Below are 16,244 nucleotides of genomic sequence, written 5' to 3'. Positions count from 1 at the left end.
ATAGAAATAGTCTTTTTGTATTTATTTGATGTTTGATTTTGACGTGTAACCTATCGCTTTCTCTTTATTTACAATATTTTACATAAATCTCCAAATAATCTCAATAAATATGTCGAGCGGTCAATGGGAAGTTGTTGGAAAGAGCAAGAAATCTCAAAATGGTAAAGTAAAAAATAAGGAAGATGAGAAAAAAATTAAAAATGGTCCGAAATTAGAGGATGTTGGTAGGTTAACTACTATTTTATTAAACTAGCCGATTTACTATGTGTATTTTTATATGTATAAATAAATTTTAGTTCCACATTCGCAATTAAAATCATTTTACGCCGGTATGGAGATTGACAGCGAAAAAAAACCGGCTAAAGATAAAAAGAAGGATGGAGATAAAAAGGGGAAGAAACAAGACAAAAAAGCGGAACCGCCGAAACCTAAACCGCCTAGAACTCTGGAAGAAGCTCTGGAGGCTGTGAGTATACTTTTTGAAATACATTCTCTTTACCATAGATGCGTACTTTTTAACTTTTAAACTGCTTCAGGTAGATTTTTAGTTTGTATAAAATAATATTTTAAATAAATGAAACTGTTTATCAATACTGATTACCCATTATAACATCCCGTAAACTCTTTATTGCGTATATAGAATATCAAAATTCTAATAAGACCTATACAAAATAATAATCTATATTTTAAACTAGATACCTAAAGATTCATATAACCCTTACCAGCAAATTGATATCACTTTTACAAGGATAACACTACAAAGCTGTAAAAAGGTCCTAATTCAAATATCAATATGAAATATACCCAAACTATTATCGTAAAGCTCCATTTTACGAATGAAATATACTTTCAGATCGACGTAACAGAACTGGCGAACATAATAGCAACAAACAAAATTCGTTTCTCAAATGCGCCCCTAGTTTGGCTCAAAGATGTCGCAAACTTCTTGAACACGAAGATCCAGATTGATGTAGAAGATCCCACATTCTCCCAGCATCCTTCTTCGTATCCCCTCTCCGTAGTGCCTGATGAGCTGAAGAGTGTACTGGAAGGAGTACTCCAGGATGCAGAAAAAAAAAACACTCAACTATTCTTTGATGGTACCCTGACTGCCCTGGGGAATGATATGAGTAGAGGTAAATAGCTGATTGGTAATATTTATTCATGAAAACAAAGAATATTCTACATTAATAAATTACATACTAAACAATTAAATAAAAAAAATTGATAAAATATATTTCAAGGTGCCTATGAAATATCTAAATCCATTTTTATATTTTTATGTTATAAATATTGTTTATTGCCACCAAACATCAAATTAAGATAAGATAGTTCATAAATGATTTACCTTGATTCATTGACCTATATTATTATAACTTATACTTTACATAACACTAATAAATAAAAACAAAATTTGTCAAGAAAAGGGCATACTTTTTGTTATTCTTATACAATTACAATTATTACAAAATATTACAAATTTTATGTAAGATTATATCACTCTTAAAGATCAATACAGTCCTGATTAACCGAAAAATCAAATCAATCAAAATAATATAAGTTAATTTCAACCATAACAGTTAACTTGCATATAATTAAAAAGAATTGAGACTGGTTTACTTATATCAGTACATTTTACCGAACTTGTTAACATTCGGACCACATAATAAATTGAATATTTGTTTCAGGTCAATTTGTAAACGGACACAGAATATTGCTGCAAATGCTTGCTCAAGAAAACCCAGATTTTTGTATTGCATCCATTCAAAAAAATGCATCCCTCAGGAACTCGTATCAAAATAGACCTCCTATCGGATTGTCTTTACTGTGGGCGTTTGGACAGGGTGGTTTGAGAGATTTTGCAGTTGGAATGAAAGGTAAGTTAAGTAATTTTCTCTGTAAAAACTCATCATGACTGCATTTATGATGTATCTGTATTTTTGAATGGTGTGAGCTGTACAAAATAAAATAAATGCATGTCTATAAATATGAACATATTATATTGCCGTGTGCAAAGAAAATCCACTGCCATCTGCACACCCAATTAAATGCATGCAATATATATTATCTACATTGGCTTTAATATGCTAACTAGTGGATAACATTTAGTTAAACCACAAGTTAAATATGGTGAAAGAAGCCCTTACTATGTTTAAATGAAATTACTTAGTATGTTAATAAAAGCCCTAACAAACATACAATATAACTCTATCGTATCATTAAAATACTATCTTGTTATTTAATTTTTGATGGTACAATAAAACATCAATAAAATATAACTAGTACTTCATTACGAAACAAAATAATATTTGTCTTATCACAACGAAATGTTTTGTACACATGCTACTGACCTCATTATCGAATGAACACATTCCAGATAATTGAAGCCACTTTCCAACTAAAAAATAATAAAGTAAACTATTTTTATCACTTCATTGGCGTAGTCAATAGCCTATAAACTGCGGGGTAATGCCTTCGATTTCTGAGTAACATGACTAAAATTTCAAGACAAAAATGATTAATCTTATTTAAGAAGCCGTCAACCATGTTTCGAATGTACGCAATTCCTAATTTATTTGGTGGAGCCATCGCGTAACAGAGAATTATGTTTGTGTCGCTAGTTGTATCCAAATATAGTACTAGAACAATCTAGAAGTTCCAGTATATCTAACTAATTGACTTATGATTTAATTGCAAACGTTTAATATTTATTTATGGCCACTTATATCAGGCGTGTGCCTAGCTTAGAGATGGCGAACTAATAGCACGCGACAAAATAATACGGTCAATTATTATTAAAACTATATTTTAAATCAAATGTTATTGTTAATTTTAATCGCATGTAATTTTTTTAAATGTCTATAAACGTAACGAAAAACATAGTATTACCAAAAAAAAATAACCAGAAAAAGTGACCCGAATGATTACCCTAGAAGAAACTAACATATAAGCATATGTATATATTTTTTTTCATATATATTAGCACTTTAATCAATAAAAGTTCGCTATCCCTGACCTAGCTTGCTGGTCTCGTTCAATTATACAGAGCCAACTTATTGAACTCGTAATTATCTGCTAACTTAAGCCGTCGACGCTACAAAAACATTGTTCTACTTTCGCCTACGTTTCAATGCCAACTTGCCAAGTTACATGACTCATATATGATAAAAATGGAGAATGTATTCCAAAATCGACGAATGAGTCAAACAATTTATCTTTGGTTTATAATAACTGATTTTATGGATGGATTATAAAAACGTTTTGTTACAAAATTTCTAATGATAATGTGTTATGGCTAATGTATTTGTGTTTCGAAATATTTTTTTGATTAACTAAATTTATACCCAATTTAATTATATTTTGACCCAACGAAATTATACCCATATTTTTTTTAAAGATGAAATCTCGATTACTAATTGGAGTAGTCATTTGCGTATCAAAAACAAAGATAAAGACGAAAATAGCCTTTTGGTAGCATAGTACAAAACTTATTTTATGTAAATTTTTAAGTGATGTCCGCTATGATCACCGGCAATATGAGACTTTACATGATACGTATCAGGGTAGAGTGCAGTGGAGTGCCACCCAGTACGTTGTAATTCAAAGTTCTGTATGATGTTACTGCTTATGGGCGGTCGTATTGCTTGCGATGACGCGAGCGGCATGCTTGTTTCGTCCTTCGGTTGTAATAAAAAAGAAGACTTCCTGTCTTAAAGACAATGATTCGGAGCAAGTAATGAGAGTGTTTGGTCCATGGGAAATCTTGCTAATTGAAATTCGTTTCGTCAACGTACGCAACGTAAATGTGTGACTTCACGTTGCTTCTCGGTGAGACTGTGTATATAACGGTGGATATCGAGTCAGCCTATTTATGCTCTAGACAAATAGGTATACAATGTAGTTCTACTACAAATAGATGGGAATTGTAGATATACTTCAACATACAAATTGCAAACGCATATAAAATGCGTATCAATAACTCGCGTCTACGAACAAATATGCCATCTGCAATCTTCATATGGCCTAATATCCTAGCATATAGTGCTATTTACACAGACAGATGTTGACACTTGTTACCCGACTACAGTGAAGCGAGGAAGAGTAATGATTTTACTGGTATATAGCCCTTTATACGACACATTGGTGGTAGAGGTCTCATATGTGAGAATCCGCCTGGGTAGGTAGGTACCTCCGCAATGGCTATTTCTGCCGCCAAGCAGCAATGTGTACTCACTGTTGTGTTCCGGTTTGAAGGATAGTAGCCAGTGTAACTACTGGACATAATAAGACTTAACATCTCATGATGGCGAGCGTAGTGGAATACCAAACAATACTTTATAATTCAAGGTGTTAGTTGGTGTTTCTACTGTTTATGGGCCGTCGTATCGCTTACCATCAGGCGAACGGCAAGCTCGTCTCGTCAATCAAAGCAATACATAAAAACAACGGTCTCATGTTGGGCACATCTTGCCACTAAAACAGCTTCTCAATTCTCGGCTTAAATCGATGATTTCTAAGTAAACTATCGTATCTGTAATAATTGCGACATTCACATTTTAGCGTTTCATTATCTAGGTACTGTCTAACCTAACCCATTTAATCTAAAAGTTAATAAACGACAAAACACTTATTAACAATCATTAACTAACTTTTTTAATGGGTTTTGGTAGTAAACAGTACCCACATAACGAAACGGTAAAGAAGGGAATATTCCTATTTTTAAAGATACGATAGTTTACTTAGTGGTCATCGAAATATCGCCACCGATCACGTTCCCCGTCCACGTTCGATGTCGAAACTGTAATGCAGAAACATCTGTGGAGATTTGAAAGTGAACGTTCGTGAAAGGCGCTGAAATGTACCGCAGACCAGTCGCAACGATTAAATAGATTCGAAACCGCTTGTTATGAGTATTCGTGAATTTTGTTTATTTCACGGTATTGAAGATGGTTATCGCGGTGTTTCGTAATGGGGTTAGTGGGTTATTTAAACATTTAAGTTGGTATTTGTCTGAAAAATTATATGTTGGATTCCAAAGAGTATTGCACTTCCACATAATAGTAGTCGAGGAAGAAAAAGCTAAGAAATTTACTTACCTCTATACTTACTAAAAATAATGGCTTCGTTGAGATATATCAATAAGGTCGAAAATTTAAAATCTACACTCCTGCGTGTATAGGGCTCTCTACGATGTATCGTTATATGCAATCTATATAACGAATTATCTAACTTAAAGGACAGAGTAAAACAATCTGTAAGAGCCTAAGAATTAAAGCCACAGTGTGCATTTTCTCGGCAACTTAAACCAAGTATTGGCCTTGCAAAATTCATGAAATAAAACCTTTAATCATATGAACTAATAAAGCAATGTTTGAGAGGAGGATGCGTTCCTTGGGGCGAACAGAAACCCATGATACGACACTGCCCAGGATGGCGTTTTTCAAACACCCTTGCGCTTGCACGAAAAAAAGAAGATGTCTCTTCTTTGTCAGTCAGGTCAAAAGGCCTCGCAAAATTCCACGCCTTAGAGCTAAGCCCGCCGCTTCAACACACATTTCAGATTCATCATTCCTGAGCTATCTAGGTCGTCTACACGTATTTTTGCCCGATAATGATATTCAGGTGGCACCTCGGTTCGCACCGCCATCCTTTTCAGAGATAAGTTATCAGTCACTGTGACACCTCTCAAGGTAGGCCGGCGACGATAAACCGAATTCTATCAGTTTTTTCTCAGTTTTCTATGATACCTTGACTTTAAGAGGTTCTCGTGTGCATATTTTACGTTGGTAAGTTGTTTTATGTAATTTGGACGTTGTTTTTTGTTTGCCAAGGTTTTTTTTTGTTTGCGTCAGGATAGGCAATCAATTTGATTAATTTATATTTTTTGTTAATTACTACTAGGTAAAATTTAATACAGAATTGCTACAATCAATTAGCAAATAGGGAATAGAGTATTTTCCTGTGTCGGATTTTGGATATTATTTTATATGTAAAAGCAAATATTATAAAAAATATCTTTCTGTGAAAACTGCCTTAACATTGGTTAAGAAATGAAGTAATAATTCATAATATTTCAAATATTACAATGTGCAGGAGTGGGAGTGTAGGAGGGATATAGCTCCATCTCATTCTTTCGCACGCATCGTTATGCCCGATGATGTCACTTGCGCGTTTTTCTCGTATCTTGACCCTTTCTCCTGAAATTCAAAGGTTTATAATTTGTTGATTTTTTACAGGATTTCAATAATTGTATGTGTGTTAGAATATATGTTTGAAAAAAATATATTTGAAATATGTGTAAAAAGTAATAAACAAAAATGAGCTCAACTGAAAAAATAACAGAAACTAATGCTTAAGTGTGGTTTAACTAAAATTCTAATAGCAATAGAGCATAGGTAAATTCCGAACTACACAATTATAGACAGGCAGATATTTTTATATATTTACTGTCCTAAAACAATATTATGTTATCAAGTTCACTCACAGCATGAATATTCGATTCCGTTACTTTGAATTTTTAATCGAAGCGATGCCTATTGTTATTTAAAATTATTATTCTGTCAATATCACGTTATGCCTAAAATAAAAATAACCGTTATGTTTACGGCATCAATAATATTATCCCTATAATATGCATCGATACATATCTACAGGTTCGGCTTTAGTTTTAAATAGGGCAATTTTATGGGTTACCAGCTTTTGCTTTGTTTCGCCCACGTTTTTCCCGGAATAAATTAATCTTAAAAATATGGCTCTTAACATCGTGTATCATTAGTGACTGTTTTAAATCTTTCATCAGTTCTAGAAATTTCCTACAAATATACTCATAGACTTACAAATAAGTAGTATAGATAGACTCCAAAAATTCGCAATTCTTAGTTATTGTTTCGGTTATGTGTTTCTCCATACCCTTTATTTTTAACTGAATGATAACATTAACAAGTCATTGTAGTGATGTAAAAGCCTATAAACAAAAGGCATACTACTGGATACAATCGCTTTCTATTTAATAATGCCATATAACTATGCACTATACTTATCACTATGAGACATAATATGCTAACACTTAATGTATATTCTTTCATTTTAACCCAAATTGCTTTTCCCTTTTATAAAGTTTCATAACTCGTGTATTGAGTTAGTTTCACTTTCTGATACCTACCAAAGAAATCATTAAAATATTTACACTCTGCGGAATACGCAATTGAATTATGCAGGACGGCATAATTAAGACGGCTAAAGTGGCCATGTCAGTTATTACTTGATAATTTTTATTGCATAAACGATGCCGTAAGTATGATGATTAAAGTAAAAAGTATTGATAACGGTTGAAGATGCAATATGGACTCAATTCAAATACAAATTAAACATTCACAGATATAACTATATGCCAGTAATACAGACCTTGTGTCTTGATAATATTTTTTTTATACGTTCACGGCAATGTGACCCCACTGCACCTCGTGGTAAGTGGAGTGGGGTCCAATAGAATGAGTGACGAGATGATTACCCCTCGGCAGTCGACACAATTATGACGGCTGTTGGAACTGGATATACACAAGCTGATCCCTGAACGCGATACACTTACGTCGGCCACTATAACACCTTGTGTACGGTGGTTACTAGGCACATATAACATATATCATAATATCAGCGTAATTACGAAGGTCTACGAGAGACCTGGGGTCTTATATACACAAATAAGAAAAATATTCACGGATCGTAGTGAACACTAAATAAACCATTTTACAAACACACACGCGATACAAAATCCCTATTCTATAAACTACCATTACATGAACAAAGATTAAACGAAAGTTTCATTTCAGCCTGGCAAGAACTATTCCTACCCCTAATAGAACTGAAGAACTACTCGAAATACGTGGTAGGTTATCTGTCGAAGCTGATGGATCTACACGCGGGCACGGACGCGGCCAAAATCAGCCAAGACCAGCTATTCGCCATGATAGACACGGTCAACGCGAAAAAGAACGGCCTGTCCAAAGAACTATCAAGTGACCTTATTCATCAATTAAGTAAATATAAGGTAAGATTTACAGTTTCAGTTTTGAATGTCTGGGTTAACGTTGCCATGTGATCGAGAAATCTGGTAAAAACTTAGAATAACATAATGAACACCGCTACATAAATCTACGTTTTTGTGACCAAACCGCGGTATAGCACTACTTCGGTTTTGTACGCGAATATAGACTGAGGTTATTGTCCTTCCTCAAAAATTTGCTTTACTCTAAGAAGCTATAACAAAATACCTCTCCTATCAGCATTTTGCAGACATAGGTGAGGTTATTGGTTGGGCCTAAATACACTTGTCTATTCAAACAATTTGGTTTATGGCGAAACTAAGTAGTAAACTGTGATTCATAAGCTAGGAACATGCTTTATGACGCGGCTCCACTTGCGTTGTTACACGGAATAATAGCTTAATAAGAACTATGATCAGTTTGATTTTAGTTTCAAAAAATGCCAATACCGTTTTTCGGTCCATGTATTATAAACGAATTCAAATTGAATTATTGTTATGATAAAGAAGGACGAACTTTAAAAACACTATTGCATATTATATGATGTAAGTAGATATTATTACGAGCGGCATTACATCTCACATAAAAAGCAACAAGAATTATAATAATTATAATGTTATATAAAGTGACTGCACAGAGTGTATACGTAAACAGACTTCCCATTTGCAATAATCGTTCGCTTCTTCAGAAAAAAAAAATCATCAGATTATCGAAATATTTTGTAACAGACTGGATAGCGAATTTCGATCACATGAAAAATCTAACATGTCGGGCTCGTCCATTTGTTATCTATGAACGGCCGATCCCAATATTTTTTCCCAACTAACTACGCAGCAAGGACCCATTCAAAATAAGTCAACTGAATGAATATCAAACTTTGTTCCGATTGGTCCATTTTGGCTATCAATCCGACGATTTAGGGTAAGATCGTTTATAGGATTCGGCCATAGCTAACATCGTATAAAACCCATGGCTCCAAAATGTTATTCTCTTCCAGGATTTATATTTCAATAAATGCAGCAATAAATTACAAGTGACCTTCAACCAACTTATGAAAAAGTTGCCCAACCAATATCTGAGCGGTTCAGGTCTTGATGCGTACAATAAGGTGCTCGTTGATTGCCTGGTGGATTGCCTCGTGAGAGACGACTCATGCAATGCGACCTGGAGACAACTCTTCCACAGGTGCAGCAAGCAATCCGCAACATTGCTTGAATATATCGGTGAGTTTCGCATCATTAATCATATTGTTTAACCATGAATGTAATGAAACAGCTGGATTTTTGTAGTACATTTCAATATAAACTTATAGGTTTTTATGCTGTTTAAAAGCAACCCGGGGCTTATTATCAATCAGACGAGCAGGCAGACGAGCGTTTATTTCCTGTAATTTGGTTGTTTATAAAATATTGTCACAATACAGGCTATGAAAATAATAGTTATCGTTCGCGACTATTTCTAGCATAAATCAAAAACTGGAATAGAAAAAGCTGAAGGCAATCTTTTTAACGAAGTGTTACTCACAGCAAAATTTGAAATAATCTACGATAAACATGGAAGTACATTCACAATGATGTCTCGTTTATAGCACTTCTTAAAAATATGCTAATGACAGCATAAGTATATCGTTGGATCAAGTTATAAAAGGAAATATCTGATTCATAAACTAGTTTACATATAAAGAATTATAAATTGTTTATGATTGAATTTTATAAATTTTATAAATGTCCAGAGAGTACAAATAAAATACTAATTGTGGTTCGTCTGACATTAATAAATTATTTGGCATTTAAATATTTCAATTCATCCTCAAATACCAATAATCAAAAATCAAAAAATCTTAGTAATATGTTAACTGCCACATATAAAACTAATTTTAAACATAATTTACCATCTAGTGGAAGCGAGAAACGCACGAAATATAATACAAGTTTACCAAGTGTCAAAAAAATTATACGTTCATGAACTTTACGACTTCGGTCATAAAAAACAGCTAAACTTGTACTTAAATGTAAATTGCATTTACTTTTCACCTCAAAATAGCCTTTGCACTTTCACCGGCTTTGTAGCGTTACTACCTACAAATGAACCTTGCATATTCAAGTTTATAGAAAAAACAACGCTATTTTTAAACGAATAAGCATACTTATTGTGAGTGCTTCATTCAAATCTTTATGTTCTTCTACTCAAAATCGTGTAGTATAGAATATTCATTTAAAAATATACTATGCAGACACAAATTGGAGCGAGCTCAGCCCCAGGTTGAAACTGAAGTCATTAAAGGCCACAGTACTCCAATACAAAGAAGTCAGCGGGAAAGCTCTGAAAGGCAAGAAGAAGGATGAAACTCTTGTCAAAACCAATAAGATCTGCCAGGTGAGTGAATAATGTTAAAATATATAATGATTTTAGAAAATACGTTAAACTTATAAGTAGTTATTTCAGCGACTCGATTGGAAGGGAACAAGAAGTATGAGTTTTTTATAATGTCCAAAATTTTATCAAACCTGTTAAAACCGGATCCCAGAGTTGATAGACCAGAATACAAATTGATATCTACGTACCTATCTTAATATTGTTTTCATAGTATGTGCGAACGTCCGTGAGATCACTACGTTAAAAATTCGAAGTAAATAGGTAAATTAGGTTATTTTGCTATTATTCGATATTTCACATTTTAGGAGAAATTGTAAATGTCGGTAGTCCTTTTACTCTATTCCTGGTCACACTAGATTTCATTGTCAAAGAGAAAATTGTGGTTAGTGGGCGTCGTATTTTAAAATTATTGAATAGAACTATAAGTGCGTGGTATTTAACAAAAAACAGAAATAAGGTAAACAGAAAAAATATATATTAATTGGAACATAATTCTTGATAAAATAATTTGTGTACGACGTAAGCGGTTGCGAGAAAATGGTCATATTTTCCGCGATGTGATCCCGCAAGCGAAATTAAATTGTAGATTGTACAAATGCGCACTCGATTGTTCAATGGGTGATGGGAAACTTGTTTTTTTTCAACCGCGGCAACTCTTCGCACATCCGTGCTAACAGTAAATAGATGTGTTACGTCCGTTAGTTCACGGGTGGTGCGTGCGTTTTCGGTGTGGCACATTCGCTTTCCTGTCTAGCAATCCCCTGCTGTGATCGTATTTTTGGATGAATTTGTGCTGTGAGTGATGTTAAAACGTTTATTGTGATTTATCGCAGTTTATTGTTCCTGTGAACGGATATAACAATCAACTATTAAATTTCTAATGAGACCTTTGTCTCGTGCCACATTCCAAATTCGAAAGGTTTTATTTAGTAAATTATTGATCATGAAATTTTCATTTTTTAAGAGGTTAACTATGTGATATGATAAAGGTCATTCTGTTCTCAGCCAGATGTTATCTGTGTACTAAAATAAATAGTTACCTACTATCATTACAAAATAAAATATTATTGTTGAATTTAATTGGAACTTTGTCAAGAATGTTAAATTGTTGCTAAGAGAAAAGTATTTCGAATTTTGTTAAATTAACAATGTGTCTCACAATACCAACATATTTCCATTATTACTTTTTTAGTCTAGATTAGAGAGGTAATAAAAAATTGCAATATGAAAAGCTAGAACATACAAATAAATGGTTTAAAACATGTTCAACAAGGACATTTCATATAACATGGAAGTTTCCGTAACATTTATTAATGTCATAACTCATAGTTTCAACAAATACATTGGTTTACTTTTAAGATTAGAAATAGCTAACGCACACCATACTGTCATGTATACAATGTATTCCAATTACAGATAACAAAATTCCATATTCTGACAAACACATTTAATGGAAACTGTAAATGATTTTCGAACTGTTATGTCAAAACTCATTAAGATAAAGTGCTTGGAAATAGTAATACAATATACTTACTATGTGATCACATATGTGTAGAATGTGTAATTATTTCATGTTGGTGATATGGACATTTTCACCCTTCAATACTGCACTGTAGTTCAACTTCTGTTTCAGTTTGTCAATGTAAATATTTCTACCAGTGGAAAAGTGTCCATATAACACAATTCCCACTGGCTTCCCTTTTGAATCTTATATAATTTTCATTACAATGATTTGCAGTCTGCATTTATGTATATTAGTAACCTATATGTTGTGTCAGGTTCCTTTCTGGAAAATTTTACTTTTTGCTACTGGTTTGTACACTAAGTAATGAATGAAATCAGAAACTACATTAGAATAGAACAACTGCTACTTCAAATTAAAATGGAATATGTTACTGTTTAGCTTAATACTAAAATTCGATGACATCTGCCTTAGAGTTCCTATAATAAAAATCCCACTGTGCACTTTTCTATAATAAATTAACCTATTTTAAATCAGGAAAATATTTATGGTATTTATTTCTATCTGTGTGCTCATTTGCATCCAAATCTCTGCAGCACATTATCCATGGAGCGCTAACAAATGTGGAAACATCTAAATACCAAAACATTCTCATTACATTGTATTATTAGGAGTATATTATTAGGAGGTCCGTACTTGTTTGAACTTAGTGGCCATTCGAATTATGTTTATAATATTATTTTAATAATTCAGTGTGATTGGATTTAAAATAATTTTATTAAATAAATTTAATATTTTCGCCCACAGGATATTCTAGACAGAATGACAAGCACTAGAAGGTTCCCTTGGCTTTGGGCGAGCTTCTTCCTCATTGTGGCCATCGCTGGCCTCGTGGCCTACGATGTCTCGAGGGTTGGCGGCAATTTCCCTAGTAAGTTATTCACATATTTATTATAAAGTATACAGGTTTTTGTAACATCAAATAACTTTATGAGGTTGAGAAAAGGTGTATATTTCAACATTACAATTGTATTAAGTTATCTAGAAATAGATAAACTATTTTTATTTAAGCTAATTCATATTAAACTACCTTATAATATAAATCCTCCATGCATTATCAAGTTGCACATTAAGTGCACAAGTCATTATTGCTTCGACCAAAACATGCAAGGCCGCTAAGCATAAATAAGGAAAATATTTTTCTACTAGTGTCCCTTAGACTTTATTTATAATTGTGAATAGCATTAGCAAGATGGTAATATTCTACAACATGTACAATAAAAATAAACTAGACAGGCATGGCAGCAGAGGAACATAAAAAAACATTTTATTGCAAGCTTTATCTTTGTACAAAAACTAAACATGAATATGAAATTAAATACAAGACTTTGATCTTAAATATCAACTGGTTGATGTCATGGTTTGATAAGGAATTGTTCAACATGGCTATGTTTCAATAGTAAACTACAGTGAAATTTATGTATGATTACAAACATATGAATGTTTTATTCCATGAGTTATATTAGTTTTGTTTCATATATGTTTTGCCTACTCCACCATTTGTGTGAAAGCCAATTTGCAGTATAAAAGTAGCTTACAACATTCAGGGATCATGTGGCTTCCTATTTAAAAAAAAACAGTGTGGGACCAAAAATTTCAGATAATCTCCGCCCCTACCTACTAGCCCCTTCATAAACTTTTCCATACTGTATTACTTTATCATTTTATTTATTTTTGTTTGCCCTTGGAGGACATCGGACTCATCATACAAGTCAAAATATACAAAAAAAAACATAATATTATAATATGGATCAAGTATATATCGCCTTTTTTACCTTAGTTGTCCTACTGTGAGCCTACACAATAATTGTATGTCGAGGTCTGAACTACGCAGATTATCTCTAATAGAAGCTGACCATCAATTTTTCTAGAAAAGAATAGAGTAAATTTTTTTTCACTGGTGGTAGGAAATTTGTATCCGCCCTGTTAGCAACCATCATATAAGGTGTAAAACCCGCCATAGTGGCCCACGTAAAGGTGTTACATTCTGGGATCAAACTTTGTTTATCCCGTTTCAAACAAGTTGGTATAATTGCGTCGATTGGCGAGGAATAGTCAACAATATGAACCCTGAGCCACATAATAAAATTGATGAACTGCATACAAGCTATTCAGTTAGACAATAAATCTTAAAATTGCAATATTTCCTGTACTCTGGTAACACTCGTACAAGATTATCTATATCCAGTTAAGTGTCCGATTACTGCACGCGTCCGAAGGTCGCCCCTAGACCTTCACCTTCAATTGCGTTGTAATGTACTAACAACTAGACCACTACACATGGATATGTTTGTGTGTATATATTTGTAGATTTGATCACGCAACGCTGTTATTGAGCGCATATTATTAACACATTTAAAGGTGTTTCTTTACTATTATACCTGGAAAATGATAGATACTTTTTTTTCATTGCAATACAAGTTATAAAATATTGGGATAATGTAACAAGCAGTTGTAAATAATAATCACATAAATTTGTTTTCCTTCAATACCATTTAGGATGGTTTATTCCAGCTTCAAATATATAAACCACAAATAGCAAACTTCCTTAATTATCTCTTACAAACATCACACTACAGGAACTTGTTTAATATTTCGAAACTATTTTATTACAGAGAGCGCAACGGGAAAACTATTCAAGGACCTCGGCATACTCGAACAGAGCCAGCGGGCGTGGCAGAAGACATTGTCGACGTCAGCACGCGGATACTTGTGGGTGGAGACCAACGCGCCAGTCTACTACGCTCAGACCGTGGAGGCGTGTAAGCCTTACGCACAACTATCTAAAGATGCTTACTTCATTGCTGTGAAAAAGGCTGGAGTTTTGTATGGAAATGTCTGGGATTATGTGTCTGAAAAGTCACCCATGCTGGAAGCCTTCATAGAGCAGTACGCACCAGGATTGATCGAGACGATCCGTAAGCAGTACCAAGCGTTTGTTAGTGCTGTGGTGAAATATGCTACTGATTATTACCAACTGTCTGCTGATTACTTGAAGACTAAAGTGTTCATGTAAGTTAAATTTATAATGTGTAATTTAAAATATGTAGCTAAAACTCTTATCCCAGCTTTTTAAAAATGTATTTTATATAATATCTTAACCGATATAAATTTGTTCACATTATGTGGTAATTTTGAAAAGATATTATGTACAATAAGTTATCTTTAAAATTTTATTTCAGTGGCGAATGGGCGCCGGAGATACTTCAGAACAAGACCCAGTCAGCTCTCAACGTGACCAGGTTCCACATGACTTCGTATTTCCACTGGTTCAGGGAACAAGTGAACATCTACTCGGAGATACCCTGAACACAGAGCTGTTCTGTATGTTAGTGATAGTACAACTCAAACGCGGATAGAGGAATGTGCGATGTGTAATTTTTTTTTACTTAATTTATTATATTTTCCAATGAATTTAATTACAACTTTTTTTAAAAACCGTTTTTAAAATCTACTGTTTATTATTACGTTTTATTACATTTACTGCTAGTAATGTTATTTGTTTATTGGTAACATTTTAAGTTTAAAACATGGCGTACAATATTGAGGTGCACAATGAAAAATTATAAGTTCCTAATTTATTCAGGTAGCTGGACTATCGCATGCCCGTGACCATAGTCCTCTGTCCGTACCTCCCTGAGTTCATTTTCAAAACCCGTCAGTTTTTTTTATAACAAAATTTTAATTGAGTACAACCAAAATGCAGTCCATTTGATGTTAGTCGACATCGTTAATGCAATAATTTTTCATATCATTAACATTTAAATATCCATGACATGTAGTGGTATTTCTAAATTCAGTATTCGTCAACATTCCTGATGATGCATTTACGGAATCAACGACTGATTACATTAAATCGCAATCGACTTATTGTTAGTTACCTTAATCATCATCCAAATACAAATCATTAATCTAAAAAGTTAGACCTTGTAGTCGGTAAGATTTTTTTAGTATATTTATTTGTGTTGAGAGATTGTGTGTTTTAATTAAATATACAATTTGAAAGAGGAATGATTAAATTATGTTTTATGTTCTATAAAATTTTGGTAATTCTTTCAAACATTGTTTTTATTTGTATAATTAAAGTTCTAATCAGTAATTGACTGTATTGTGCAGATGTCGCTATTTACAATTTTGAGACTGTCTTCCTTGATTTAGTTTAAATGGTATTAAGACTTGAGTATTAGTCACTCCAGTGCTTGTATTTTAAAACCATCATTCCTCTGGATAATGTCAATGTTGTGTTGTACGAAATAAATATAAGAATTCACAATAAAATATTGTTAGTGATTTCATTTTGTGCA

General features: G+C 33.2%; 1 protein-coding gene across 1 annotated transcript; it reads left to right on the top strand.

The window, feature by feature from the left end:
- Window positions 1–9: 9 nt before the first annotated feature.
- On the top strand, window positions 10–16,235 carry LOC115447998 (transmembrane protein 214). Its single transcript, XM_030175294.2, has 10 exons — window positions 10–224; window positions 297–466; window positions 854–1,136; window positions 1,689–1,877; window positions 7,830–8,047; window positions 9,040–9,265; window positions 10,276–10,418; window positions 12,688–12,811; window positions 14,556–14,952; window positions 15,123–16,235. Exons 1-10 carry the CDS (start codon window positions 110–112, stop codon window positions 15,247–15,249), a joined length of 1,992 nt encoding a protein of 663 aa, XP_030031154.2. The 5' UTR covers window positions 10–109; the 3' UTR covers window positions 15,250–16,235.
- Window positions 16,236–16,244: the final 9 nt, after the last annotated feature.

The sequence above is a fragment of the Manduca sexta genome, chromosome 16, assembly GCF_014839805.1.
Source record: "Manduca sexta isolate Smith_Timp_Sample1 chromosome 16, JHU_Msex_v1.0, whole genome shotgun sequence".
Taxonomy (NCBI): Eukaryota; Metazoa; Arthropoda; class Insecta; order Lepidoptera; family Sphingidae; genus Manduca; species Manduca sexta.
Note: the sequence above shows the minus strand (reverse complement) of the source record. Positions and strands in the feature narration are given on the sequence as shown.

Bases quoted from the DNA above. Each gene is read 5' to 3' on its own strand.
- LOC115447998 (XM_030175294.2), top strand. From the start codon at position 110: ATGTCGAGCGGTCAATGGGAAGTTGTTGGAAAGAGCAAGAAATCTCAA. The intron at 8,048-9,039 runs GTAAGATTTACA...ATTCTCTTCCAG, and splicing joins ATCAATTAAGTAAATATAAG to GATTTATATTTCAATAAATG. The intron at 9,266-10,275 runs GTGAGTTTCGCA...TATACTATGCAG, and splicing joins AACATTGCTTGAATATATCG to ACACAAATTGGAGCGAGCTC.